Source organism: Trachemys scripta, chromosome 11, assembly GCF_013100865.1.
Source record: "Trachemys scripta elegans isolate TJP31775 chromosome 11, CAS_Tse_1.0, whole genome shotgun sequence".
Classification (NCBI taxonomy): Eukaryota; Metazoa; Chordata; order Testudines; family Emydidae; genus Trachemys; species Trachemys scripta.
Genome location: NC_048308.1, coordinates 49,621,724 through 49,649,049, shown reverse-complemented (window position 1 = coordinate 49,649,049; position 27,326 = coordinate 49,621,724). Strand labels below are relative to the sequence as shown.

Here is a 27,326-nt window from a genome sequence, read left to right as displayed (position 1 = left end):
CTTCCACCCTCTGACTGCCCCCCCTCAGAATCCCAACTCCCCCTGCTTCTTGTCCCCTGACTGCCCCCTGCTGAGAACCCCCCACCCTAACTGCCCCCCCAGGACCCTACCTGTCCCCTGACTGCCCCGACCCTTATCCACTCGCATGGGTGGCAGGGTTGTAGAAATTTTGGTGGTGCCCAGAACCCACCCCCCCACACACCTGCCTAAGGCTCTGGGAGGGGAGTTGGGTGGGGGAAGGAGGTCTGGGGTGCAGGTCCTGGGCTGGGGAGTAGAGTGCAGGAAGGGTGCCGGGTGCAGGTTCTGGGATAGAGTTTGGGTGCTGGGTGCAGGCTCCGGGCTGGGGCAGGGGGTGGGTGTGCAGGAGGGGGTGAAGGGTACAGGCTCTGGGATGGAGTTTGGGGGTGGGAGGCGGTGCAAAGGGACGGAGTGCAGGCTTTGGGACGGAGTTTGAGGGCAGGAGGGGGTGTGTGGGAAGGGAGGAGGGGGTTTGGGAGGGAGTTTGGGGCTGCTGGCTCTGGCAGTACAAGCAGACAAGGGAGAGGGGGGACCCACGGGGGGGGGGGATGCGCGGAGGGGGGGTGGCAGGTGGAGGCCGGGGACCCATCCAACACTCCCCCGCTCCCTGACTGCCCTCCCCCGACTCCCCTTACCATTCTGGCTCCACGTGTTTGCAAAACACGCTGCTCAGTGGGTCGGTTTGTGTGTTACACAGGGCTGCAGACAGAGGGAGGGGGGGCAGGAGACGGCTCTGGCTGCTGGAGGCCAATGGGAGCGGGTCAATTGGCCCAGCCATCCAATCAGCAGCCGCACTCTGCATGGAAGGGAGGGAGGGAGGCAAGGGAGAAAAAAAACGGAAATTTTAACCTCGTTACCAATTCCTCCCGGACGGCTATTTAGAGACGCAAAAGCCAGACATGTCCGGGGAAATACGGACAGATAGTAACCCTGATGAGCATTCCACATTAATGATTTGCTTTGTGTCCTTGAGCAGATCAGCACAGCACACAATGTCTGTCAGAAACGGTGCTTTGAAAGGGGAGGGGCGCATGTCTCCAGGGCAGCTGAGTTCAAAACAATGAGGAGAGTGGTCACTTGAGGCATTATGGGACAGCTCTGGAGGCCATTTACAATACAGAGAGCAATCAAGTGTCTACACTGGCAATAAAGGAGCCTCTGCGCACATAGCCTTACAAATCTCATCTAGGTGGTTTTTTGGAGCGCTGCAACTGAGGAGTTTCTGTGCACAAAGTGGCGAGGCAGTGTGTACATATCTGCAGTTTGAGTGCAAAAAGCTGCTTTACTGCACAGAAACTTGCCAGTGTAGACAAGGCCTAAGGATGGAGCTGGTGTGGTTTTACTATGCACATGACAGCTAGAAACTTGGAGAGGTTTCTGAAAAGGGAGTGGCAATACTGCAAGCAAAGGGAGGCAAAGGAATAGATGAGAATTTCATCAGAGGCAGGCAAGTCAATGGCATGCATAATGTTGTGGGGTTTGTTAAATGCAGATTTCCAAGCAAGGAGATGTAGGAGGGAAAAGTCATCTAAGTCAAGGATGATGACAAGATTACAGACAAAAAACACAAATGGGAGGCGATCAGGCAAATGAGAGGTGTTAGGGGAGAAAGGAGAAAGGACATGAAGTTGTGCTTTCCCAAGAAAAACATTCCTATCTTTGAGACATTTAGCTTAAGGAACAGGGTGACCGTACGTCCCATTTTGGCCAGAACAGTCCCTTTTTTAAGCCTTGTCGCGGCCGTCCTGACTTTTTTGGCAAAACTGGGCATTTGTCCCATTTGCTCTTGCCAACTGATCAAGTTGGCAAGAGCAAACAGGATAAATGCCCAATTTTGCCAAAAAGTGGGGTGCAGAGGATTGTGCAGGGGGACCAACAGTGATGCTAGCTCTGCATGGGGGGTGGTGAGGGCAGGGCTCTGGTGGGGGGCAGGCAGGGCTTGAGCAAGCAGTGATGCCAGCCCCTGCCTTTGGGAAATATGGTCACCCTATCTTTAAAGATAACTAGGGTTATCGGTAAAAATAATAAATTGGAGAGAGAAGTAAAAGTATGTCTTTACTGCAGTTAGCCCAGATGATTGGCACCTGGGGTTAGCCTCGCCTGGTGTGAGCAACCACACTGCAAAGTCCTACCCAAGTTATGGTGCACTCACTGGCTGCATCCACAGGGCTTCTGTGGGCACAGCCAATGGTTCTTAATGTAAGGGGATTGTTGGTCCCTTACTAAAACTTAGTGGGGGGGTTTGGTTGGCCATTTCCTAGTCCCAAAGAAAGGGGAAGGGTCAATGGGAAACCAGGACCCTGAGACTGACAGTCTTCAGCGGCAATGGGGAGAAGCCAACGTTCCAGGTCAGCCTGATTGACAGGGCAGGTAGGCTAATGAGGGAGTCAGGAAGCCAGGGGTCCTGTCCTGCATGTGAGCTGGAGCTGCCTGACCAGAGCAGGGCCGAGCTAAGGAGAGAGCAGGATCCTGAGCTGCACCAGGGAGCAGGGCTGCGCTGGCCAGAGCCAGAGCAAACCAGAGAAGCAGCCCAGAGAGCTGTGCTGAGAGCAGAGCTGCAGCAACCAGGACCAGAGAAGCAGCCCCGGGAGCTGCACTGGAGGCTGGGCAGCAGCAGCAGGAGAGCTGCGGCAGAGTGGAACTGGGGCTGGAGCTGTCTGGAACCAGATGCAGTGAGTAGCTGGGAAGTGTGAGGGGGACCCTGGGCAGTGGGCCCAGCGCAGGGAGATGCTCCCAGCCAAGAGGCCTTGCAGGCCAGACTTGAAGGGGGTTCATAACCCTGACGGGACGGGGGGTGATGGGGGGAGACGATGCTGGGAAGAAGGGTCCTGCCACCTAGAGCCTGAAGGTGTATGGCCACCACCAGAGCAAGTGTAGGAGCAGGATTTTATAATGTCCCATGAGAATTACTGTAGGATTTGATTTCATCTTGTCAGCCACCCTTTTGGAATAGCAGAAAGAAATAACAGACCAGAACAATCCTTATGACTGATTATGGTCACCCTTTTGTTTTAGGATAAGTTATAATGTCTACTATGGTTTCCTATATGCATTACAAATTAGGCACTCTAGTTAAATATACATTTCTTTGTTTTAAGGTTTTAGTAAGTAAGAGACAGGATCTTGTATTGTATCTATGTTAAGGAGATTAGAGGAATGTTGAGGGCCTGAAGCCCCAATGTGAATTGTTTTAGTTATAAGATTTAGCAAGGCTTGATTTACAATGTATTCTGCTGAATATAAAATGCTGTCTGTATACCTTTAAAGGTTTCTGTAAGAGATTGTTTGTGTGAATGAGGAATGCGTGCATCAGGAAAAGATAAGGTGTGAAAGCCATCACAAATGTCCAGATGGTCAAGAAAAAGTGAGAGACTTGGAAAGACCAGGAGACAATCAGAAAACATCCATTGTATCCGATGCTAAACATGTTAGCAGCATTGACGACCGCAGAGGTGAGACAGGCACCCCCGAAGGCGAGACAACAAATAGGAGATAACGATGGGAAGCCCGACAATAACCATCAAATGATAACACCACTTAAGGACTAATGATTACAGGAGGACATTGCAAAATGCATCGACTCAAATGGGAATTTACAAGTATAAAGCTGGGGTGTTTTGCCATGGAACTCTGGCTTCAATCCTGCAAAGCCTCGGAGCATCAGATCGTGACCGACAAGAGCCCAACTCCTCACTCGTGCTCAATCTAACCGGCCATTACATTGACTCGAGCTACAACAGACTGGTAACTATAAACATCAACTGGCAGGAGGGAGAGAGAGAGAGAGAGTGTCTAAAAAGCATATGCTAACTGTTGTATTTTCAATAAATGCAATGTTTTTGCCTTCTCCTATAAAAGATCCCGTGTGCTTTGTATAGCATAACACAAGTGTCTGACCTGCGGCATCCCTGACCTGGCACATGTGAGGAACAGGCTGTGAACTTCCCTTACATTCCAGAGACAGCTGTTTGTGATGTCCCCATGCCAGAGAGCAGGGTTACGTTTCCCTTTAATCTTTCCCATTTTCCCCTTATTTTTTAAAATTGATTGCTGTTTAATAAATTGTATTTGCTTGAACTATATGCAATGATCAGTGGGTCAGGGAAGCATCCAGAGCGGAGCGAGAACCCCAGAGTGGGGACAATCTAGCCCTGTCATAAAAGACCATGACAAGATCGGGGATCAAGCCCCTCAGGAATCCTGGGCCCACCCTTTTTGGGGTTATGAGGACTCTGCCGCATAGAAGTGTGGAAGGGGAGTCCTCAAGGTCAGGCAGGCCTCTGGGTAAAGGGAATGGGAGCGAGGACTCAGATCCTTACACCAGCCAATTCCACCAGGGTAGTGTAAAAGCCAGGAAATTCCCAACAATAGCAGGACCATTCCCCCACTTATATTTGTGCTGCAGTAAGCTGAGCCACTCTGTGATTCTTTTCCAGTGAAATGTGGGAGAACCCCTCTGTCCTTCTGAGCACAGGAGGGAACTGGGGGAACACACTGGAGGACTATCAAAGCTTGAGTGATTTAATCCAAGTGCTGACTGCAAAGTGGGTGGGTTACCAGCCTGAATGAAAGCAGAACCTGGGCTCTAAACCCCAGCTAGCCTGGGCTGAGTTGCAAGCACCACTAAACTCAGGTGAGAGGTTTTTGTGTGTGAACAGGAGGAGTTTAGGGGCAACATCCTAAAGAGCAAACATACCCTAAAGGGCAAAGGGCCAAAACCTGAACTCCAGGAAGGAGATGTCTTGACACAGTGAAGGACTCACCTAACATTTGTCTATGGCAGTGATTCTCAACCCGCAACCCAATCAACACACAGCTGCAGCCCATGTGACACCCTCAGGGCCACACAGGTAGTGTGTATATATATTGTGTGTGGATGAGGCCCACATAACACACAGAGAGCTGCATCTGTGGCCCATAATGGTAAATAGGTTGAGAACTGCTCAGTGGCGCCGGAACATTTTTAATAGTGGGGGTGCTGAAAGCCAGCCCCCTTAGTCCACCCTCTCCCCCCAAGCTCCCCTGCTGAAGCTGGGACTCTGGGCGTGTGGGGCGGCAGCTGGGACCCCGGGCCAGCAACTGAAACCCCCTAGTTCCTGCGCCTATGGAACCGCTGGTCTATGGGGAATATTTTCAAAGGTCCAGATGGAGTTGGACACTTCTCATTTTGCCTTTCAAAATCTCCCTCCTCTGTCCATTTCAACTCCTCAGATACGGACACAGGAACTATATAAGATGAGAGCAGGAGCCTCACAGGCGTCACAGAACAATTATAAACTCTGACATTAACATTCAACAGCAACAAAAAGACTGAAAATTATTTTAATAATGGAAGCGCCAAACATTTTAAAATGCTCTGCCAGTGTTGGATACATTTGTCAGACTATACAAATGTTTTCAGGACCAGTAAACATTTGTAGTCAGTGGTCATGGGTCACAAAGAAATAATTGACCTTTGCAGTGTCAGACTCCATTGGCTGAAGCTGTCAGACCAAGCTGTCACTGCAGTTCAATTAGCTCAGTACTGCAAACACAGGACGCCCCACCGAGGGGTGGAAATAGAATGCTAATATGCTGCCTCGTCTTGCAGACCCAGCTATGTCATTCCTCAGAGCTATGTTTTTAAATAGATGGACTTAACCATCCCTCTCTTTTATGGCTTTCTTTTGACATTCCTGGAATATTTCTTAAAGGATATATTCTCCACTCTGTGAATGGAGGAATTTGGGCAAACTATATAACAGTCTAACATCTGTTAGCAAGAGTGAATATAGAGGTTTGCTATAACCTGTGATGGGAAAAGACGGTTACTCACCGTTGTAACTGTTGTTCTTCGAGATGTGTTGCTCATATCTATTCCATTAGGTGTGCGCGCGCTGCGTGCACGATCGTCGGAAGATTTTCTACCCTAGCAACACCGGCGGGTCGGCTGTGGAGCCCCCTAGAGTGGCGCCTTCATGGCGCTGAATATATACCCCAGCCGACCCGGCGCCCCCTCAGTTCCTTCTTGCCGGCTACTCCGACAGTGGGGACGGGGGGCGGGTTTGGAATGGATATGAGCAACACATCTCGAAGAACAACAGTTACAACGGTGAGTAACCGTCTTTTCTTCTTCGAGTGCTTGCTCATATCCATTCCATTAGGTGACTCCCAAGCCCAACTTAGGTGGTGGGGTCGGAGTGAGACATTGCTGTGTGCAAAACCGCTGACCCGAATGCAGCATCGTCCCTGGACTGTTGCACTAGTGCATAGTGAGCTGTAAACGTGTGGACTGATGACCAAACCGCCGCTCTACAAATGTCCTGTATCGGAACATGTGCCAGGAAAGCAGTCGAGGAGGCTTGGGCCCTCGTGGAGTGAGCGGTGAGGTGTGGTGCTGAGACACCTGTCAGGTCATAGCAAGTCCGGATGCAAGACGTAATCCAGGAGGATAGGCGTTGTGAGGAGACCGGTGAGCCTTTCATTCGGTCGGCCACTGCAACGAAGAGTTGCGTCGTCTTTCTAAAGTGCTTTGTGCGGTCAATATAGAAGGCCAGGGCCCTTCGTACGTCCAGGGAATGCAAACGTTGATCCTGGCGAGTGGCATGTGGTTTGGGATAAAAGACCGGGAGAAATATGTCCTGGTTGATATGAAATGGAGAAACCACCTTAGGGAGAAAGGCAGGATGTGGACGAAGCTGCACTTTATCCTTATGGAAAACTGTATAAGGGGGCTCGGATGTAAGTGCCCTGAGTTCAGAAACGCGCCTTGCTGAGGTGATGGCTACGAGGAAGGCTGTCTTCCAGGATAGGTACAAAAGTGAACAGGTGGCTAGTGGTTCGAATGGAGGACCTGTGAGTTTGGAGAGAACCAGATTGAGATCCCACGTCGGGACGGGATGACGCTGTTGTGGGTACGTCCGGTCTAAGCCCTTGAGGAATCTAACGACCATCGGGTTAGAGAATACCGAGGACGCGAGTTCCCCTGGGTGAAAGGCCGATATAGCGGCCAGGTGAACTCTAATTGAAGATATCGCCAACCCCTGCTGTTTTAGGGAGAGGAGATATTCCAAAATGAGAGGAATGGGTGCCTGCAACGGGGACGTGGCTCGTTGTTCGCACCAACAGGAGAACCGCTTCCACTTGGCCAGGTACGTGGTCCGTGTTGAGGGCTTCCTACTGCTCAGCAGAATCTGTTGGACAGAGTGCGAGCATTGCTGCTCTGCCTGGGTGAACCATGGAGCAGCCACGCCGTGAGGTGGAGTGATTGCAGGTCGGGGTGACGCAACCGGCCGTGGTCCTGAGAGATGAGATCCGGACATAATGGAAGCGGGATCGGTGTCTGAACCGAGAGTTCCAACAGTGTGGAGTACCAATGTTGTCTCGGCCATGCTGGAGCGATCAGAATTACCTGTGCCTGGTCTCTGCGCAATTTGAGCAGTACCTTGTGGACCAGAGGAAACGGAGGGAATGCATAAAACAGGTGGTCTTTCCAGGGAAGGAGAAACGCATCCGAGAGGGAGCCCGGAGCTCGACCTTGTAGGGAGCAGAACACGTGGCACTTCCTGTTGTCTCGAGATGCAAACAGGTCTATCTGGGGAAACCCCCACTTCTGGAAGATGGAATGTATGATGTCCGGACGGATAGACCACTCGTGCGTCTGGAAGGACCTGCTGAGTCGGTCCGCCAGAGTGTTCTGGACTCCAGGGAGGAACGATGCCGTGAGATGAATTGAGTGGGCGATGCAGAAGTCCCACAGGCGAATGGCCTCTTGGCATAGAATTGACGAACGTGCTCCTCCTTGCTTGTTGATGTAAAACATGGCCGTGGTGTTGTCGATGAGAACTAACACACAGCGGCCACGTAGGAGATTGAGAAATGCCTGGCACGCCAGGCGCACCGCCATCAGTTCCCGAACATTGATGTGCAGGGCTAACTGGGGTGCAGTCCACAGGCCCTGGGTATGGTGTTCGTTGAGATGGGCGCCCCAACCCAGAGATGAAGCGTCTGTGACCAGGTGCAGAGAGGGTTGTGGGGCGTGAAATGGCATCCTCTCGCAGACCACATTGTGATCTAGCCACCAGGTGAGGGAGGCCAGGACCGAGTTCGGGACCGTGACCACCATGTTCAGGCTGTCCCGATGTGGACGGTATATTGATGACACCCAGGTCTGGAGTGGGTGAAGCCGAAGTCTGGCATGCCTGGTTACGTACGTGCAGGAAGCCATGTGACCTAGCAGGGTAAGGCACGACCTCACCGTGGTAGTTGGGAAGGCCTTGAGCCCTTGAATGAGGTTCATGATGGTGCCAAAGCGGTTGTCTGGCAGGATGGCTTGTGCACGTCTGGAGTCTAGAACTGCGCCGATGAATTCTATTCTCTGGGTAGGTTCTAGAGTGGATTTGTCCTTGTTGAGTAGGATGCCCAACTCGTTGAATGTGTGCACTATTCTGTGGACGTGAGCTTGAACTTGCTCTTTGGTGCGACCGCGTACCAGCCAGTCGTCTAGGTACGGGAACACCTGTATCCCTTGCCGACGAAGGTACGCTGCCACGACAGCCATACATTTCGTGAACACTCTTGGGGCCGAGGATAGGCCGAAGGGAAGGACTGCAAATTGGTAGTGCACCGTGTTTACCACGAATCGCAGGAAGCGTCTGTGAGGTGGGTAGATTGAGATGTGAAAGTATGTGTCTTTCATGTCGAGGGCGGCGAACCAGTCTCCAGGATCGAGGGAAGGGATAATGGCCCCCAAAGAGATCATGCGGAACTTCAACTTTACTACGAATTTGTTGAGTCCGCGCAAGTCCAAGATGGGCCGCAGACCTCCTTTGGACTTGGGGATCAGGAAGTAACGGGAATAAAATCCCCTGCCCCTTAACTCTATCGGAACCTCCTCTATGGCCCCCATGGCCAGGAGCGTAGAAACCTCCTGTATAAGAAGTTGCTCGTGAGAAGGGTCCCTGAAGAGGGACGGGGAAGGGGGGTGGGAGGGGGGGATAGAAGAAAACTGGATAGCGTATCCCCTCTCCACCGTGCGGAGGACCCAACGGTCCGAAGTTATAAGGGACCAAGCACGGCGGAAGTGGGAGAGACGATCCCGAAAGGAGGGGGCTGGATCCTGGGGGATGACTGGGGCGCCGTCCTCGACCGCACCTTCAAAAGTTCTGCCTGGGGCCTGAAGGTGGTCTAGGTGGCCCCTGGTTCTGGCCGGGTTGAGGGCCGGTCCACCTTCTTCTACCACCTCGCCCTCGGGCCGAGTCTTGTCTCTGACGAGGCGGGGGGGGGGGGTAGAAGCGCTGAGGCTGCGGCCTAAATGGTCTGCGCTGAGGGCCCACAACATGCATCCCCAGGGAGCGCATGATTGTTCTCGAGTCCTTGAGGCTCTGCAGGCGAGAGTCCGTCTTGTCCGAGAACAATCCATGTCCCTCAAAGGGCAGATCCTGTAGGGTTTGCTGCAGCTCCGGAGGCAAACCCGAAACTTGAAGCCAGGAGATCCTCCGCATAGCGATACCCGAAGCCAGGGTCCTCGCAGCCGAGTCTGCTATGTCCAAGGAGGCCTGCAAGGAGGTCCGAGCCACCTTCTTACCCTCCTCTACCATGGCTCCAAACTCTTCCCTGGACTCTTGGGGGATCAACTCCTTAAACTTCCCCATAGAGTTCCAGGAGTTAAAATTGTAGCGGCTCAGTAGCGCCTGTTGGTTCGCCGCTCTAAGTTGCAGCCCTCCGGCTGAGTAAACCTTACGGCCAAACAAATCGAGCCGCTTAGCCTCTTTTGATTTAGGCGCTGCAGCCTGCTGGCCGTGGCGCTCTCGTGCGTTCACTGATGCCACCACCAGTGAACACGGTTGGGGGTGGGTATACAAGTACCCGTAGTCCTTAGACGGGACAAAGTATTTCCTTTCCACCCCTCTCGCTGTGGGTGGGATAGAGGCAGGAGTTTGCCATATCGTATCCGCATTAGTTTGAATCGTGCGGATCAGGGGTAACGCCACCCTCGATGGGGCATCCGCTCCGAGGATGTTCACGATAGGGTCCTGCACTTCCACTATCTCCTCCGCCTGCAGGTCCATATTACGGGCCATCCTACGCAGGAGATCCTGGTGAGCCCGAAGATCTATCGGAGGGGGACCTGTACATGAAGTGCCCGCCACTGCCTCATCCGGAGAGGAGGAGGAAGATGCCTCCGGTGGTACTGGATCCAAGGGGGGGTCCTGATCCCCCTGCTCTTGGGCCGGAGCATCACCTGTACTTGGGTCTATGGTGTCAGGTGGCGTGGACACGGAAGCCTCCATGCCCCCTGGCGGAGGCCGAGAGATGGTGGATTCTGGGGCCCTTCTAACCGAGTGACCCGAGCGAGAGGTCGATGGTATTGGAGCCCCTTGCTCCTGGTGGTACGCCCACGGGGTCCAAAACGACCAGTGAGATGGTCCATGAGAGTGGTCCTCTGCCATCTCCTGCCAATGGCCCAAGTTCCGTTCCTCGGCTTGCCCTTGAGGGGGGTATGCCGATCTCGACAGGTCCTCCGAGGAGCGAGACACTGATCTTGACTATTAAACTACAAACACTAGAACTATAACTATAACTACAACTGCGAATAACTAACTAAGCTAGGGAGAGTGGAGAACAGCTATGCCGCGCTCCACAGTTCCAACGACCGTCAGGGGCGGTAAGAAGGAACTGAGGGGGCGCCGGGTCGGCTGGGGTATATATTCAGCGCCATGAAGGCGCCACTCTAGGGGGCTCCACAGCCGACCCGCTGGTGTTGCTAGGGTAGAAAATCTTCCGACGATCGTGCACGCGGCGCGCGCACACATAATGGAATGGATATGAGCAAGCACTCGAAGAAGAATGTGGAATTATAGCTGAGGAACATTGAGTGTTGATGTTCAGCAGTAGTTAGTAATTTACATTGATTTATTTTCCTGTATATAAAAGAATGTTTCTTAGTAAATCTACACAGCATCCATAGTCAGCATTGACTGAATTTGGCAAAGATTTCCATTGACTTCAATGACAGTTAGGCCTAGTCTTCACTTACCGGCTGGTCTGGCGGCACGCCATCGATGTTCTGGGATCAATTTATCGCGTCTGGTTAAGACGCGATAAATCGATCCCGGATCGATCCCGGAAGTGCTCACAGTCGGCGCCGGTACTCCAGCTCGCCGAGAGGAGTACGCGGCGTCGACGGGGGGGGAGACTTCCGGCCGCGTCTGGACCGCGGTAAGTTCGGACTAAGGTACTTCGAATTCAGCTACGTTATTAACGTAGCTGAATTTGCGTACCTTAGTCCGAAGTCCGGACTAAGTGGGGACCAGGCCTTAGATTGAGCCCTGATGGAGTCATCCTGTTGACTTAAGCCAGTAAGGACTACTTACATAAGGAAAGGTAGCAGGATTCGGCAACATTACAAACAAGTATCTGGATCATGGCCCATGTCTGAAAATCCTCACCCTCCTTGAGAGTACAGATCCCTCCATTCTTTCAGACATAGAACTGAGGATGAGTAATGCCAGGAAAGCTATGTACTTATAGCCAAAGAAATGCTCTAAAAAGAGAGAATGTGGTTACAATTTATTCCATTTGCAGAATTTTTAAGGAAAACTCTAAGATAATATAAAAGATATTCTCAGCACTGTTCCTGAAATGGGTATGGGTTTGATCCAAAGCACATTGAAATCAGTGGCACACTGACTTCAATGGGCTTTGGGTCAGGACCTAAATCACTACAAAATTTAGTATCTGAAATATAATAAACAAAAAACAACAACCCAAGAGGAAGCCCGTTTTGTCAATGAGTATGCGGCGTAAGACTGAGAAGCTCCCACTTAAAACCAATGGAAATCAGCGCATTTCAAAGTAGCTGTAAAGTTCTTACATATATAAATGTTCGATTAATTTTAGCAGTGCTTGAACAAATTGTGACATTGACATTTTTATAAATAAAAATGGTTAAAGTTGTTTTAAGCACTAGACATTTTCATTGCTATGAATTGGGAACTGAATATTCTCAGTCCTGCTGCACATCAAGGGCTGGACATCCTGCTGAGAAATACAATGCCGTATTATTATAATTGTAGTGTTAGCCTTCACTAATGGTGGACTTATTAATCAGAATTGTAGGGAAGGGCAATACTGCATTTTGGTTGATTGCTGGAGATGTGCCCATCTTAACTTATAGAGATTTAAATTATCCTATTATTTTCCCAGCTATATCACTAAGTAAAATATTGTAGAAAGAACATTAACTGTGTTGAACATCTTTAAATTACCCAGTAGCCTATAAATAGCTACATATGCTTCACTGTTTAAAAATGCTCAATACATTGTAATGAAATACAGATATTAAAATAGTGATAGGTGTTTGAAAAAAACTATTATTGCTCTGGCAGTATGTGCCTGCCTAGAACACCCCACTGTGCTAAAAAACGTGGCTCCTGCTGGGAAAGGGCTCAGTGGTGTCTGCTGCCTCATCTAGCTAGAATAGAAGTTGGAGAAAAATTTGAACATAAACCATAAGTCATTTAGTGCAATCCGAACAACACTTGCTCTGGAAAGAAATATTGGGCATTATATACACGATATGCACTTTTTATACTTTGCCTTTGCCTTTTTATACTTTGCCTTTTATTTTTCAAGAGAGCTGAGAGACACCTAGTGGACAGGATTTTTAGTTAAACAGCTTAATTTCCCTTACAGGATCCACCTTATCTGACAGTGCTTCCACATTGTAAGATTGTGCTTTGAAGGCAAAAATTCTCAATAGATACAATATAGTCTATATTTTCATATAGTGGCTTCAATACTCTGAGTCACCAAAGCCTTTACTACATCAGTAAAACAGGAAAGAAAGGTTCAAGGAGAGATTTATGCCATTATGGCCTGCTCCAAAAAATACTGTCATTAAAGGAAAGACTCCTATTTCAGTCAGGCCCTGAGTATGTTCCACAGAAAACTTAGATAACTATATCACTAGTTTGAGTAACTCCTATGGGACTTGATCTGATTATATACATAAGGGATTCAGCAAACTGACAATATCAAGAAGGCTGAGGAGTTTAATGTATATTGTGTTTGTCTTCATTAAAAAACTTAATGGTGATCAGATCCTCAACACAATATTAACAACAAGGGGGAAGGAGAGCAAGTCAAAACAGGGAAAGAACAGGTTAAAGAATATTGAGATAAGTTAGATGTATTCAAATCAGCAGGGTCCAATGAAATTCATCCTAGGGTACTTAGGGAACTAGCTGAAGGAATCTTGGAACTGTTGGCAATTAACTTTGAGAACTCATGGAGGATGGATGAGGTCCAGAGGACTAGAGAAGGGCAAACATAGTACCTATATTTAAAAGAGGGGAACAAAGAGAACCTGGGGAATTATAGACCAGTCATCCGAATTTTGATACCCTGAAAGATACTGGAATAAATGATTAAACTATCAATTTGTAAGGACCTAGAGGATAATAGGGTTTTAAAGAATAGCCAGCATGGATTTATCCAGAATAAATCATGCCAACCAATCTAGTTTTCTTCTTTGACAGGGTTACTGGCCTAGTACGTTGGGGGGGAGGGGGGAGCAGCAGATGTGATATTTTGATTTTAGTAAGGCTTTTGACTGTCCCACATGATATTCTTATAAACAAACCAGGGCAATGTGGTCTAGATGAAATGACTAGGAAGTGTGGGCGCAACTGGTTGAAGGATCGTAGTTGTACTTCAAAGAGTGGTTGTCAATGGTTCACTGTTAAATTGAAGGGGACTTATGTAGTGGGGTTCCACAGGGTCAGTCCTGTGTCCGGTTCTGCTCAGTATTTTTATTAATGACTTGGATATTGTAGTGGAGAGTATGCTTATACAATTTGCAGATGACACCAACATGGGAAGAATTGCAAGCACTTTAGAGGACAGGCTTTAAATTCAAAAGAAACTTGACAAATTGGTCTGAAATTGACAAGATGAAATTGAATACAGACAAGTGCAAAGTACTTCACTTAGGGAGGAAAAATCAAATGCACAACTACAAACTGGGGGGAAATGGTTAGGTAGTAGTACTGCTGAAGAGGATTTGGCTGTGAGAGTGAATAACAAATTAAATATGAGTCAATAATGTAATGCAGCTGTGAAATATCACATCCCAGAATGATTTTGGATCCACAGAAGTATCGTATGTAAGATATGGGAGATAATTATCCTGGTCTACTCATCACTGGTAAGACTTCAGCTGGACTACTGTGTCCAGTTCTGGGTGTCAGACTTTAGGAAAGATTGGGACAAATTGGAGAGAGTCTAGAGGAGAGCAACAAAATTGATAAAAGGTTTAGAAAACCTGACTTACGAAGAAAGATTTTTAAAAATTGAGCATGTTTAGTCTTGAGAAAAGACTGGGGGGGGGGGCACGTTAACACAGTTTTCAAATATGTTAAGGGCTGTTATAAAGAGAGAAGACTGTGTACAATTGTTATCCATGTCCACTAGAGGTAGGACAAGAAGTAATGGGCTTAATCTGCAGCAAAGAAGATTAAAGTTAAATATTAGAAAAAAATTTCTAAAATCATCATCACTGGAGGTTTAAAGAACAAGTTGGACAAATGTCTGCCAGGGATAGTCTAGGAAGGTGGTTTTCAACCTGTGGTCCATGGGCCCCTGAGGGTCCACAGACTATGTCTAAGATGTCCAAAGGGGTCTGCACCTCCATTCAAAAATTTTTAGGGGTCGGCAAATGAAAAAAGGTTGAAAAGCACTGGTCTAGGTTTACTTGGTCCTGCCTCCGCGAAGGGGGCTTGATGACTTCCTGAGGTTCCTTCCAGCCCTACATTTCTATGATTCTATGAAACATAGCTTATCCCTTGATGTACGCTCTCATACCTCATGTTCAAAGAGTGTTCTACACAGCACACAAAACTTGCATAGTTCCCAGTGTTAATCTGGAGGGCATTCAAGACATTGAAAGAAATAAGGAAAAAATGGCTGTCAGGAACTGGAAGAGAGTTTCTTATTAATATAGCAACATAAATGAAAAAAGCAAACCCTAATTAGGTAAAGAGGAGAAGGGTATGAAGTCAGAGGATATGAGTGCAAGGGCTGCTGCTTATTACACAAATCATAGTCCTCTCACTGTTTCCTTGTGCTTCCTGTCTATCTGTTGCATCCAACTGTTGTCTTTTGCTGTATACTTTGATTGTACTCTTCAGGGCAGGGCTCTTCCATTATGTGTGTATTCAGTAGTTAGCCACAAAGCGTCTTGATTCCTGTTTGGGGCCAATACAATGTAACACAAGTATTAAAAAATAAGAATAAGAGTATATCACATAGCATGAAAATGAATTAATCATTTAAAAATAAACTCATTGGACAGGAGAAAGTAATTTTTATTGAGGAAAATATTACTATACTGCTACAAATTTACTGTAGATGTCTTTTGTACAAATTGGAAGTATGTGAATATAATAAATACACAGATGTGCAGAATGTACTGTAAACATAGGCCCAGATTTTCAAACATGTCAGAAATGAAAGTGCATGCCTACTTTATGCACACAAATCAGGTAACTGTGCATGTAAATTTTGCATGTGCAGATACTCCTCTAATCATTTGACAATGTGGTCCATAATGCACTTACTATGTTTCCAAGAGCAAAACAAAGACATTGATACCAAGAAGCAGGGCTGCCGAGAGTGGGTTCGGGCCCCGGTGAAAAATTTTTTTCGGGCCCCCCAGCAAGGGCAGACTGGCTAAACAGGGTCGACGAGAGGGGGGAAAGCCAGGCCCTGGCCCCCTTCTGGACCGCCGGGCCCTGGTAATTTGTACCGGCTTTTCCCCCCCCCCCCCCCCCTCGTCGGCCCTGCCAATAAGAGAAAAACCCTGGCAGAGAACTGAAAAACAGTCAGATGATGAATAAGCAGGTTTCTGCTGTTTACATCCTCATGGGTGAATAACAGAGGAATCAAAAGCAATGTCAGATGCAGCTCAGGGGTGTGAAAATTATTATTCCCTACTGACAAGGCAATCAGATAACCCTGAAATGCCACTGCCCTTAATGTGACTATTCTGTGGAGAAGCGGGCTTTTAATTTGGCACCTTTACAAGCATTAAATTCATTTGGTAAAGGGAAAGTAAAGTAATGTGTAAAAACAAATACTAACTACAAAGGATATATGCCTTTCATATTTACATATGCACTTTTACATATCACTGGGTGAACACCAAGACAGGAGCTACTGTTTATTTGTAAAAGCATTAAGGCCCTGAACCTGCAACTAGCTTCATGAAGGCAGACTCTGACTTCAGTGGGACTCCATGTGGGTACAAGGCTCTGCCCATAAAGAATTCATTGCAGGATAAGGGTCTAAGATGACATTTTCTATTATTTGTGGTTTAGGAGTGAAATTCACTGTAGCACTGGGTCTATTACTGGGACTTAAATCATACATAAACTTTGTGCTGGCTCTTTCCACAGGGAGGAATGTTACCCTTTGAGAAATTCTGTTTTAATTATACATTGAAACAGTATCTATACATATGTGTGATAGTCCCTCCCCCATTTTTGTTGACACCAGGGACTTCCAGAGCCAAAAAGCACGAGTCTCTACAGATTGAGTTAAAAAGTGAGGCTCCGCAGCTGAAGACCGTAACAGACTCACTTCCTGTGGCCATTGCAAACAGAGGGAGACGCAACACACATTGACCAGTAGGTTTCATGTGGAATCTGCCTTGTTTTACACTGGACAATAGGTATTGTTTATTAAAAATAGTAACAATAATAAACCTACTATTTTATATACTCAGATATGAGATCAGTTACTCTGCACAGAGATGTGAAGACCCTGAAATAATTGTAGTTGTTTAAATGGTTTTATATTGCAAAATATATTTAGAGGTGAATTTGGATGTTTGAATATTTGTTTTATTGTTTGTGTTTTTGTTAATGGGAAATGTACTTTAAGACCAGAGTGGGCACTTGATTGTAGTGTTTTTAGAAGACTCCAAGTGCATGACAGCCCCAGCTATATTTCCAGAGTGTGAAAGACCCTGCCTTTGTAAGTTCCAAAAGGTCTAAACTTGGCTTAATAAATTTGTTTGGCACATCTCTTTAGTACATTATTTTTTGTTTTTGTCTGTACCATTCAGGATATGTTTGATAGCTGTTCATATCTCAAGACTGGCGTGTGAGGGTTGTGCACGACTGACGTCTACACTTACCGGAGGGTCCGGAGGCAGACAATCGATGTTCTGGGATCGATTTATCGCGTCTGGTTTAGACGCGATAAATCGATCCCGGATCGATCCCAGAAGTGCTCGCCGTCGACGCTGGTACTCCAACTCGGCGAGAGGAGTACGCGGCATCGATGGGGGAGCCTCCCTGCCACGTCTGGACCCGCGGTAAGTTCGGACTAAGGTACTTCGAATTCAGCTACGTTATTAACCTTGGCCCCTTCAACTCCCATTAACTTCAAGGGCTGGTGAGGGAACTAGTCACCTTGCAGGAGACACTCAGCACCTCTTGGTTTTGTAAAGCAAGATTTGTGGTGTGTAGATATTCCAAGCTATTTTGGAACCAACTCCTCCTCCATTTCCCCCTGCTAAACAGACAAGGAGAAAGAGTCACAGCTAATGAATCTGATATTGCTTCCACTACAAATCAATGGAAGTTTTATTAATCGGGTCTTTAGAGCAAGAACTATGTGATTAGAATGCAGTGAAATCTGTATGAGACCACGCATGCTAGGCAACCTCTGGTCTTAAAAGGTTGCCTCAAAGCATCCTCATGTGTACTATGGGCTCTTCAGCTTTCCCTTTATTAGTAGGCCACCTCTACTGAGCAACTGGTTTTGGGGCAAGTTTCACTACAGTTGTGTATCATATAGAGATCTGGTTTTGCCTTAGAAGCTACATAGGCAATTGTTCATCAAACTGTATTTAATTCATTCTTTAAAACAAATGAAATAAGAAAAAGTCCTCTACCATTTACAGTAGGTTGATTGACCATTTATGGTAACACATTGATCACACAGAGGTTTTTAAATCAGAAGACTTAAAGCTTCCCAAATGTTTCTCAGATCTGTAAGCTGCAACCCCACCTTTACTGGCCCATTTTTCTGTTTCAGTGGCCCCTTAAACTTTTACATTATATAGTAAATGTGGCACATCATGCATTATTTCTTGTCTTCTCATTAAGCATTCTTTCAAGTCTACTATTCCCTCCTCCTAAGGATCTCAACACTGCATGCGGGGCATAGCAGTTCCACTTGAACGTGGAATCTTCTGAAATGAGATAAATATCAACAAAACCTTGTACAACTCAAAGGCTTTTGTAACCAGTTGCATGTTGAGACCATGGGTGAAATCCTTTTCCCAGGGAAAACGCCAGTTGACTTCAGTGGGGCCAGCATTTCACCCTATGGTGATGGGACCAATCTTGGGTCTCTTCCTCAAGAATTTAGGCAAACAGTTCTTTTTGAGCCACACATTAGTACAGCTCTATAAAATGGGTGATAGGAAGCACCAATGGAATATGGAAAAGCATCATTTTACCTCTCTGCCCCAGAAGCCTGTGTATATCTCTTCTACATTGTACCAAGTACTCCTGAGCCAAGAAGAGAGAGATTCAAGGTTACTCTCACACCCAAGCCTCCAGGCTCCAATACACAGCATTACTGCCAAGCTAATGGGTCTAAGGCCTTGACATCCACTGCCATCCTAACAACACAGAGAGAAGTATTATCTTTGTATATGTTTTGTTTAATAAGCTCCATTTGACTTTAAGAAAACAGTGCCACTAGTGAGCAGCAAAATTATTAACCTCTATGGATTTTACATGGGGCCAAATCCTGCTGAATTCACTCAGTGCCTGGTTCTGGTATCACTTATTCTTCTGCAGGAATAACTCAGCTGAAATAATCCAGTGTAAAATTGATGGAAGATCAGAATCAGACCATCAATTTTCTCATACTAACTTCCTATTGACTGCAATAGGATTTTTTGCTAGCGTGAGGACTGAATAAGCATTGAGCACAACATGTTTACTTCATAAATATAAATGCGTATTTTGTGTTTTAGGCTATACTTGACTGAATTTTGTGTGTTATGAACTGTAAATGCAAGATGAATAAAAACTAACTCAAAATATTTCTCTTTTTTACCTGTCTCTCCTTGGATCTTGTGCTGCAAATGGTTGATTGATGACTAACATCAAAGGCATCCCAGTTTGTATGTCATATGCTCCATTTAAAATAGTTACACATGGAAGCCCAGATGGGAAAACTCCTTGATTTGGCTGGACATCTGCAGAACCTTTTATTTACTGGGAAGTGGAATCTAAAAATGGAATAATTTTATAACAATTAAAGACACAATTAGAACCATGATTAAGTATATACACAATGGGCCTGCGTCAGCAGTGAATACACTGACTTCTGGCCCCAGGGACGGCAAGTCCAGCTGGAAGAATGCTGCAGTGGCACAAGGTGGCCTCTTGCAACCACTGCCCCACTGTTGGCATGGAGACAGCCAGTGGATACTCAAAAAGGAGTGGCATTGGCCAATGACGGGGCATGGCTAGAGCAGGGGTTCTCACAACAATTTTTTTGGCAGCCTCAGAGTGACAATTTTTTCCCTAAAATACTTAATTAACTTTAGGAAAACTCAACAGTAAAAATACTGTACATTTATATTTTGGTGCCCCTGGCCCCCGCTGCCTCCCCGGGCCCCACTGCTTCTCCCCCATTGTCTCAGGCTCTCTTCCATGGCCTCAGACCTCAGGCTCATCCCACTTCTTGCCTCTGGACCACAGCGCCCGGTAAGGCCAGCCCTGCAGAAGCCCAGAGCCAGAGTCCCATGGCTGGAGCCAGAGGTGGGCTGAAGCCCCGAGCCCACAGGCAGAGCCCTGCTACTATCAGGGGGCTGAAACCCAAAGCCCTGAAGTTGGCGGGGAGAGGACTGAAGCCCACCTCAGGAGGCCCTCAGCTGAAGCCCGCTGCCAGAGTCCTGTGGCTGCAGCTGGGTAAGGGGCAACTATAGCCTGTCGCTGGAGCCTCTGGCTGAACTGGGCAGGGGAGGCTGAAGCCTGCCCCTGAGCGCTGCAGGGAGGGGCCACTGCTTTGCCCCTCCCCCATTTCTGCACAAGAGGCTGTTGCGGCCGCAGGAAAATCCACTGGTGCCCGCATGTGGCCACGGTGGCCACATTTGAGAAATGCTGGGCTAGAGTATCCAGGATATGTGCTGTTTGGGGAATCCTCTGCTGCTGAAAACTTTTATGGAGTCCCAGATAGAAACTAAAGCTATCCTTCCCTGGTTGAGTCCCCTGGGTGAGTGGTGGTGTCACCACTGCCTACTCTCACAGGGGGTGAATTCCCCCTGAGGCACAGTGGGTCCCAGTGGCACAACAGTATAGGTTCAATTATACCTGTAGAAACAAAAGGGGCTCAAGGGTAATAAAAACCTTCTATCAATTAAATAGGAAAAAGACTGGTGTGTCCAGTGCATACCAATTATTTCCACAGGAAAAGGTTGATTGTGGTCATGGTGATACAGTATACTAGCGAGGGTATAAATTCCTCAGTTATCCTACCTATATTATCCACCCAGATACCCAGAATATCTTGTGGAATGTTTATCTCCTTTACTGCATCCAGTGGGTCTGTAAATGCAACATCCTAATGAACTACTTCAGCTAGTAATTTTGATGCCAAAATGTTACCAGCAAGAACTTTACTAAGAAACTATGCAGTTTCATCTCGTTGAGCAAATGGTAACTTTGATCTTTTCTTCAAAACACTAACATAAAAGGATTCAGAGTAGCAGCCGTGTTAGTCTGTATCCGCAAAAAGAACAGAAGTACTTGTGGCACCTTAGAGACTAACAAATTTATTAGAGCATAAGCTTCCGCGGGCTACAGCCCACTTCTTCGGATGCATAGAATGGAACATATATTGAGGAGATATATATACACACATACAGAGAGCATGAACAGGTGGGAGTTGTCTTACCAACTCTGAGAGGCCAATTATGTAAGCTAAAAAAACTTTTGAAGTGATAATCAAGATAGCCCAGTACAGACAATTTGATATGAAGTGTGAGAATACTTACAAGGGGAGAGAAATTCAATGTCCATAAAAGGAGACTGTTTACAGAATTTCTGTCACCAGAGGAAAACTTATAAAATAATGTTTGTGGTGATTAATACAGGGAGGTTAGACAAGGCTCCCAAGTTTCTCAGAAATCGTTTTTTAACAATGCTAGGTTCTTCTTTCTGCTTCTTTACTTTCAATACTAATTAGAATTCCCTCCCCTGTCCACTTGACAAACCCAATTTCACTGACAGTTGGATATACAAGGTATGGAAGATCATGTCCCCGATTAACATGCATACCATGGAGACGCTCAGTAAGAAAGTGGTCTAAATCCTAGAATCCTTAACTCAGGCAAAATGCCCACTGAAATCACTTAAAAAATTTAAATAAAAGATTGAGTTATTTGGTTTAAACAATAGGTTACTGTGCATGCAAGTGCATATTTCTTACAAGATAGTACTTTTCATTAGTCCACAATTACATATTTACACAATTTAACATCTGTTGTCATAGGATAAATACATACAGTTTTATTCAATATTGAAAAGAAATTCGACAACACTGAAGTGAAAGAAAAATAATGACCACTATTTGCAAATTGGAAAGTCTAAAGTTAGGCACCAAATACTTAAAAGTGTTGCTTGATTTTCAAGTAGCTCTCCCTGAAGTAATTCAGTGCTTCTAAGAACTCAGCACTTTTGAAAGTCAGACTAATTGCTTACATGCCTAAATATGGAGGTTGGAGCTTAACTTTAGACTCCTACTTTTGAAAATCTTGGTCCCAGCCATTTTTTACAGTGATTTCCATAGGAATTCACTGGACTCTGTGACTTTAATCAGAGGTTCAGGTGTTCAGCACCTTTGAAAGTCAGGCCAATTAAGTGCCCAAACATGGATTTAGGTGCTTACGTATAGGCACTCAAATTTTTCAATTTTTCATTTTTTGGCCATGGCCTCCCCTTACGCCAGGGCTGAATTTGCCCCATTATAAATGGCAGCATGCAGTGGTGTTAGGACCCTCTAATTTCTCAACACAGAAAAGTGAGTCAGATAGTGTAAGTCAGTGCTTTAATAGTTAGCTCTGAGTTTATTTGCTTTTATTTTGCAGTGAGCATCTTAACCTTAACATAATCTATATTTTGTGCGTGTTAATATTTTAGAATCTGGGCAACGCTAGTAGTTGAATTCAGTTTTCATTTTAGTTATCCACATGGTATTAAAATAATAGGCAAGTCATTGATGCGTTGATGAAACACATTCTCATGAGAACATGCCTAGACTTACCCCATCCTCTGTATTAGGAAATACTGTCTTGAGCTTACACCATTATAGCCAATGGGAGCATTGCTATTAACTTCAATCAGCATAGGATCAGGCCTTAATACACCATGTTATTCTTCAAGTTTTAAAGAAACATCCCAGATAAAGATGTATGGACAGATTACGATGCTTACAAAACCGTTGAAGATGGATAGAAACATTAATCTTTAATGATTCTCATTAAAGATTTCTATACATTGGTATAGACTATTGTATGCCAGTCATAACAAGAGTTGATAATGTGAACGTCTATGTATAATTGACATAAATACTATACTATACATTTACCATACTGTTTTTGTCTCTACTCACATTTTCAGTTGGAAATTAAATTCACTAACAATAGATGAGAAACCTGAGATATTTGCTTTTTAGCTATCGGTACAATCTAAGATCAACTATTCATGTGTGCAGCATTTCTGAAGTAATTTTCTATCACTGACATTCCTGTTTCCTAAAATATACCATGTTCACAAGGTATTTGAAATGGGACTTAACATATTGTAGTATTTACAGTGGAAAGCTTTAAAACATCTGTTTGTTTCAGAGTGTCAAGATGAGGATCAAAATAACACAGGAATAAAGTTACAAGAAGTAGATAATAATAACCCCATACTTACCCAGCTCATTAGTAAATTCATTGGATTCCTCCCCAGCAATGTTTTTTTCCAAACCTGGAAACTAAATTGAGTGTGAAGAAAAACAACATATGTTTAGTTTTGAACAAAATTTTAATTTAGCTTTGAAGGGCCCAATTTTGCAAAGTGCTAAATGTCCTCAACGTCCATTGAAGCCGGTGGGAATTGAGAACATAGAGAACCATAGAAGATCAGGTCCAAAACTAATAATGTAGTACTGTACTCTGCAGAAATTCAGAGATTCATGGCTTATACTGTACTTGCTTCTCAGGTCTCCCAAGACATAGTCCCATGGAACCAAACTGTTTCAGGAAGCAAAGTAACCTCTTTTTTTCCTCCCACAGAACTTTCTTCTCCAGACTTTGCCAACAAAGCATAAACTTGGCTGGTGATTAGTCATATCAGAGAATTAGTCTCTTGTCCTAGGAATGATAACAGTTTAAAATCCAGAGTCCACTGAAATCAATGGAAGTCTTGTCATTGACTTCAATAGGATTTGAATCAGGCTGATAGCATACATACCTGTCAACTATTCAGAGAGAAGATGTAGGTGATATACAACATCTAAGAGCAGTACCCAGAGAGGGTGTTCCCTCCATTTTTCCTCTCTCTTCTGGTTTTGTCTGTTTACCAGACCATCCAGTTCCATTCATCCTCCTGATGGTCACTGCAGTGGAACGGAGGTCCAGGAGATAAGAGCAATGCTGAATAGTCTAAGCCAGCAGTTCTCAACCTTTCTGGGCTCAGGATCCATTTGAAAATGTTTATGGCCTGTCATGGTGCCTCAGGTGCCAAAATGTTGTGGGCTGGCCCTGATTCCCAGAGCCAATCCAATCCTTCATTTTATATGAAGAAAAGTTCAGAATGACAGTAGTTGGCAAGAGAAGGCTATATTTTAAGATTAATTTTAGCTTGAAAATTCTGTATGTGAAGATTGCCATGAACAGTACCTTTAAAATTAATTAATCCAGTGGTAAATGTGGTATGGAATTACAAATAAGATCTTTAATGCTGCAGAAAAAAAACTGACAAGGGAAATGTTTGCAATATTCTAAAGGAAATCAGTCAACTTACATGTGTTTAACATTAGGAATATTTCTCTTTCCTCAGTGTGGGCCTGTAACTCCAGCAGATTATAATTATGAGTTACATGTGAATCAATGGATAGTTATAAGAGGCATATATTTAAAATAATAAACACTAAAGTCATTCAAAAAATTTTTTTAAAGTCTAAAGGCAATTAGTTTCTTTTCAGCTTGTTTCTACTTTCTTTGTTTAACTTTTGCTAATGGAATCCCATCCATTGATCCTTCTGCCGCATTATATGCGAACGTGGTAATTAGATTTCTACATCATCTCCTTTGTTTCTGGGCTAGTCAGTGGAAGGAATTATTCACAGATAAGCATTATTAGGATTCTGTTCCAAATCTCTCCATCTTCCCATTCCTCCTTTAAGATGATACATGTTAATATAGGCAAACAGTAGTAAAATAGGGTCAGATAGTGCTCCTATTGAAATTAATGAATATGATTCTCCACTGCCTTTAAGACCTGTGCAAAGTTGATATAAAATACTATTGTGGATGTAAATCACTGCAATTTGATAGCATTTAAAACCTACTGTCTACTAATTTTTCCACCTTTGTATATTACTACACAAAGTACAAGGCAAAAGAAAATAAAGCTTAACAAGATTTTTAATCATTAGATTTTGTATGCTTTCTTATACCATTGGCCAAGAAGAGATGGCACAGGAGCTATTACAACGTCTTTATGCCACCTAAATATTCCTCCAGCATTGAGGAATCTTCCAATACCGGCCTACACTGGCTTTAAGGCATTTTTGTGCTGAGCAAGCAGCACTAAGACATTGGAGAATTGGGCTCTACATATTTGCAACAATTTTACTTTCAGCAATGAATGAATGAATCAATAAGTAAATAAATTTGTCTCAATTAAATAATGTCCAAGCAAGTTGACCCAAACCTGTAGCGGTTATTAAAACTAACAATGAAGAGCCAAGTGTGTTCAGATTATGCTGAAAACAGTACACGTAAATAGCTTACAACTACACATTACTATGGGCAGAGACACAAACATCAGTCTTCCTTTTTGCTGGCCAAGCCAAAAAAATCCAAGAGACTAAAAAAACTTGTCTACATAGCTTTCATGTCATTTTATTATTATATAGTATTTGTATTAATGTAGAGCTTGGGAGCTCTAGTAATGGACCAGGACTCCACTGTTCTACAAACAATAAACAAAAGACAGTCCCTGCCCCAAAGAGTTTACAATCCAAGACTAAAACAAGAGACAACAGATAGATTCAGTCAGACTGATGTGGAAGTATTAAAAAACAATGAGACTGTATTAGTCAGCATGACAGACAATGGTCTCGGGACACTAGCAGCCTAGCCATTGTCAAGTTATTTGTCAGCATCATGGAAAATAAGAATTTTAAAGAGGGTTTTGAAGGAGGATTTAACTATATTGGTTTAGAAAACAATATAGTTTAAGCAGCACAACCCCTTAGTCTGGATACAGCTATGCCGTGTAAAAGTTCCTTATCCGTATAGTTTATTTCTATAAATATGCAGAAATAAACTATACTAATAAAGTAACCTTTATTCCAGTATAATCACGTCCACACTAGGGGTTCTGCTTTAACTATATATCAGTTTTTAGATAGCATTCTTTTTTGTATCACTTTTTTAAGAACAAAAACTATACTAAGTGATAAAAATAATGTAATCTTTTAAAGGTATTTCTTCAGAGTAAAATAGTGCCTTACATTTTTCACAGTTCTGTACAAACTTTAATCTAAGATTTAAAAAATTGATTTCTATTTAACTGCTCAATGTTAAGCTAAACATTTGCTGAATTTAGCAGGATTAACTATTTACTGTACTTATGCTGTTCTATACACTCGAATACTTTATAAAGTCTTGAGAACCCAGAAGGTGCAAAGGACCTAATCCAACACTCATTAAAGTCAACTCTCTTTGACTTCAGTGGTTTTGGATCAGGCCCTAACTGAGCTCACATATAATCCAACATCTGGGATATTTTAAAAGATCTAGTCCAGTCCACCTCAAACTATTTCTCCTTTGACTTTGAAGTGCTATCTGTGAAGTGGTGAAGGTCTTGTGATATTACTTCACAGTATGAATCTGGTTGTTAGTTTTACAGATTCTACTTACACATACCAATACTGCATAAACATTTCCATCCTAGGGAAAACAACAACAACAAAATCTTGGGCAACATTCTATGTAAAGCTGACGAACTGGATTTCCCCCTCTTGTATGCCAGTGTAAATCAGGAATAACTCTTCTGAAGCCAGTGAAGTTACATAGGTGTAAAGTGGGCATAAGTGAAGGAGAATCTCAGGACTGATATTTTGTAATATAAATAACCAATCCACAATATATCAAAAACAAGCAACCTTCTCCCCTTCCATGTGCAGAATACACATGGTGATCACCCTGAATCTCCCACAGTGACAGCAGAACACAAGGTAAGGTGACATAAAGGGATACATTTTGTCTCACCATAAATTTCCAAAATAAACTCAGTATTTTTCTATCTAGATTCCTGAAGGCCCCTTTTAAGGGTAAGCTTCTCTATGGGACAGTCTATTGAAGTGGTACAGTGGCAGAGCTGTGGCACTGTATCGCGTCTGGTGAAGAGGCTCTACGCTCTCCCGTCGGCATAATAAAACCACCTCCGTGAGAAGCAGTAGCTATGTCAGTGGGAGAAGCTCTCCTGTCCACACCGGTGCTTAGGTCCTTGCTCAGGGGAGTGGCTTATTCACACTTCTGAACGACATACGTTATACCAGCATAAGTGGCCATGTGTACAAGCCCTAAGTGATAGCTGCTGGGCTGCCAAAGTGCCCTCATTAGAGCTATCAGGGGAAAAGCAATATAATCATGTCATTCATATAGAGCTACTCACTTGCCTGAGGACACACAAAATAACAAGAGAACATGATGTTCCCTTCAGGAATACCAAAAATAAGCGTCATTAGTGACTAAGAAAGTTCATTCCCCTCAAGCAGCTATTTTCACCCACACTTGAGCTCTTTCTTGCTGTGGTTAAAGAGCAGAGAAGGTGAGAAGTGTTGCTACTGGTGCTCTTCCTCCAGTGGGTGGTTTAGATAGTCAGCCAGTTGTAGCATTTCTCACTGCTAAAGTTGAGTGGGAGGCTGGGACGAGGGGATTGGAATCCTCTTAGCAAGGGAAGACATCAGGGCAAAAACTGCCCATCTCACACATACATGCACTCATACACACAAAGCTA

General features: G+C 44.9%; 1 protein-coding gene across 1 annotated transcript; it reads right to left on the bottom strand.

Moving 5' to 3' along the window:
- Nucleotides 1–18,001: 18,001 nt before the first annotated feature.
- INPP1 (inositol polyphosphate-1-phosphatase) lies at nt 18,002–27,051 on the bottom strand. The gene is given in 7 exon segments (XM_034786059.1): nt 18,002–18,196; nt 18,198–18,369; nt 19,138–19,312; nt 20,565–20,738; nt 22,318–22,340; nt 23,003–23,067; nt 26,986–27,051. Coding segments are annotated over 7 exon segments (870 nt in total).
- Between the last annotated feature and the right edge of the window lie 275 nt (nt 27,052–27,326).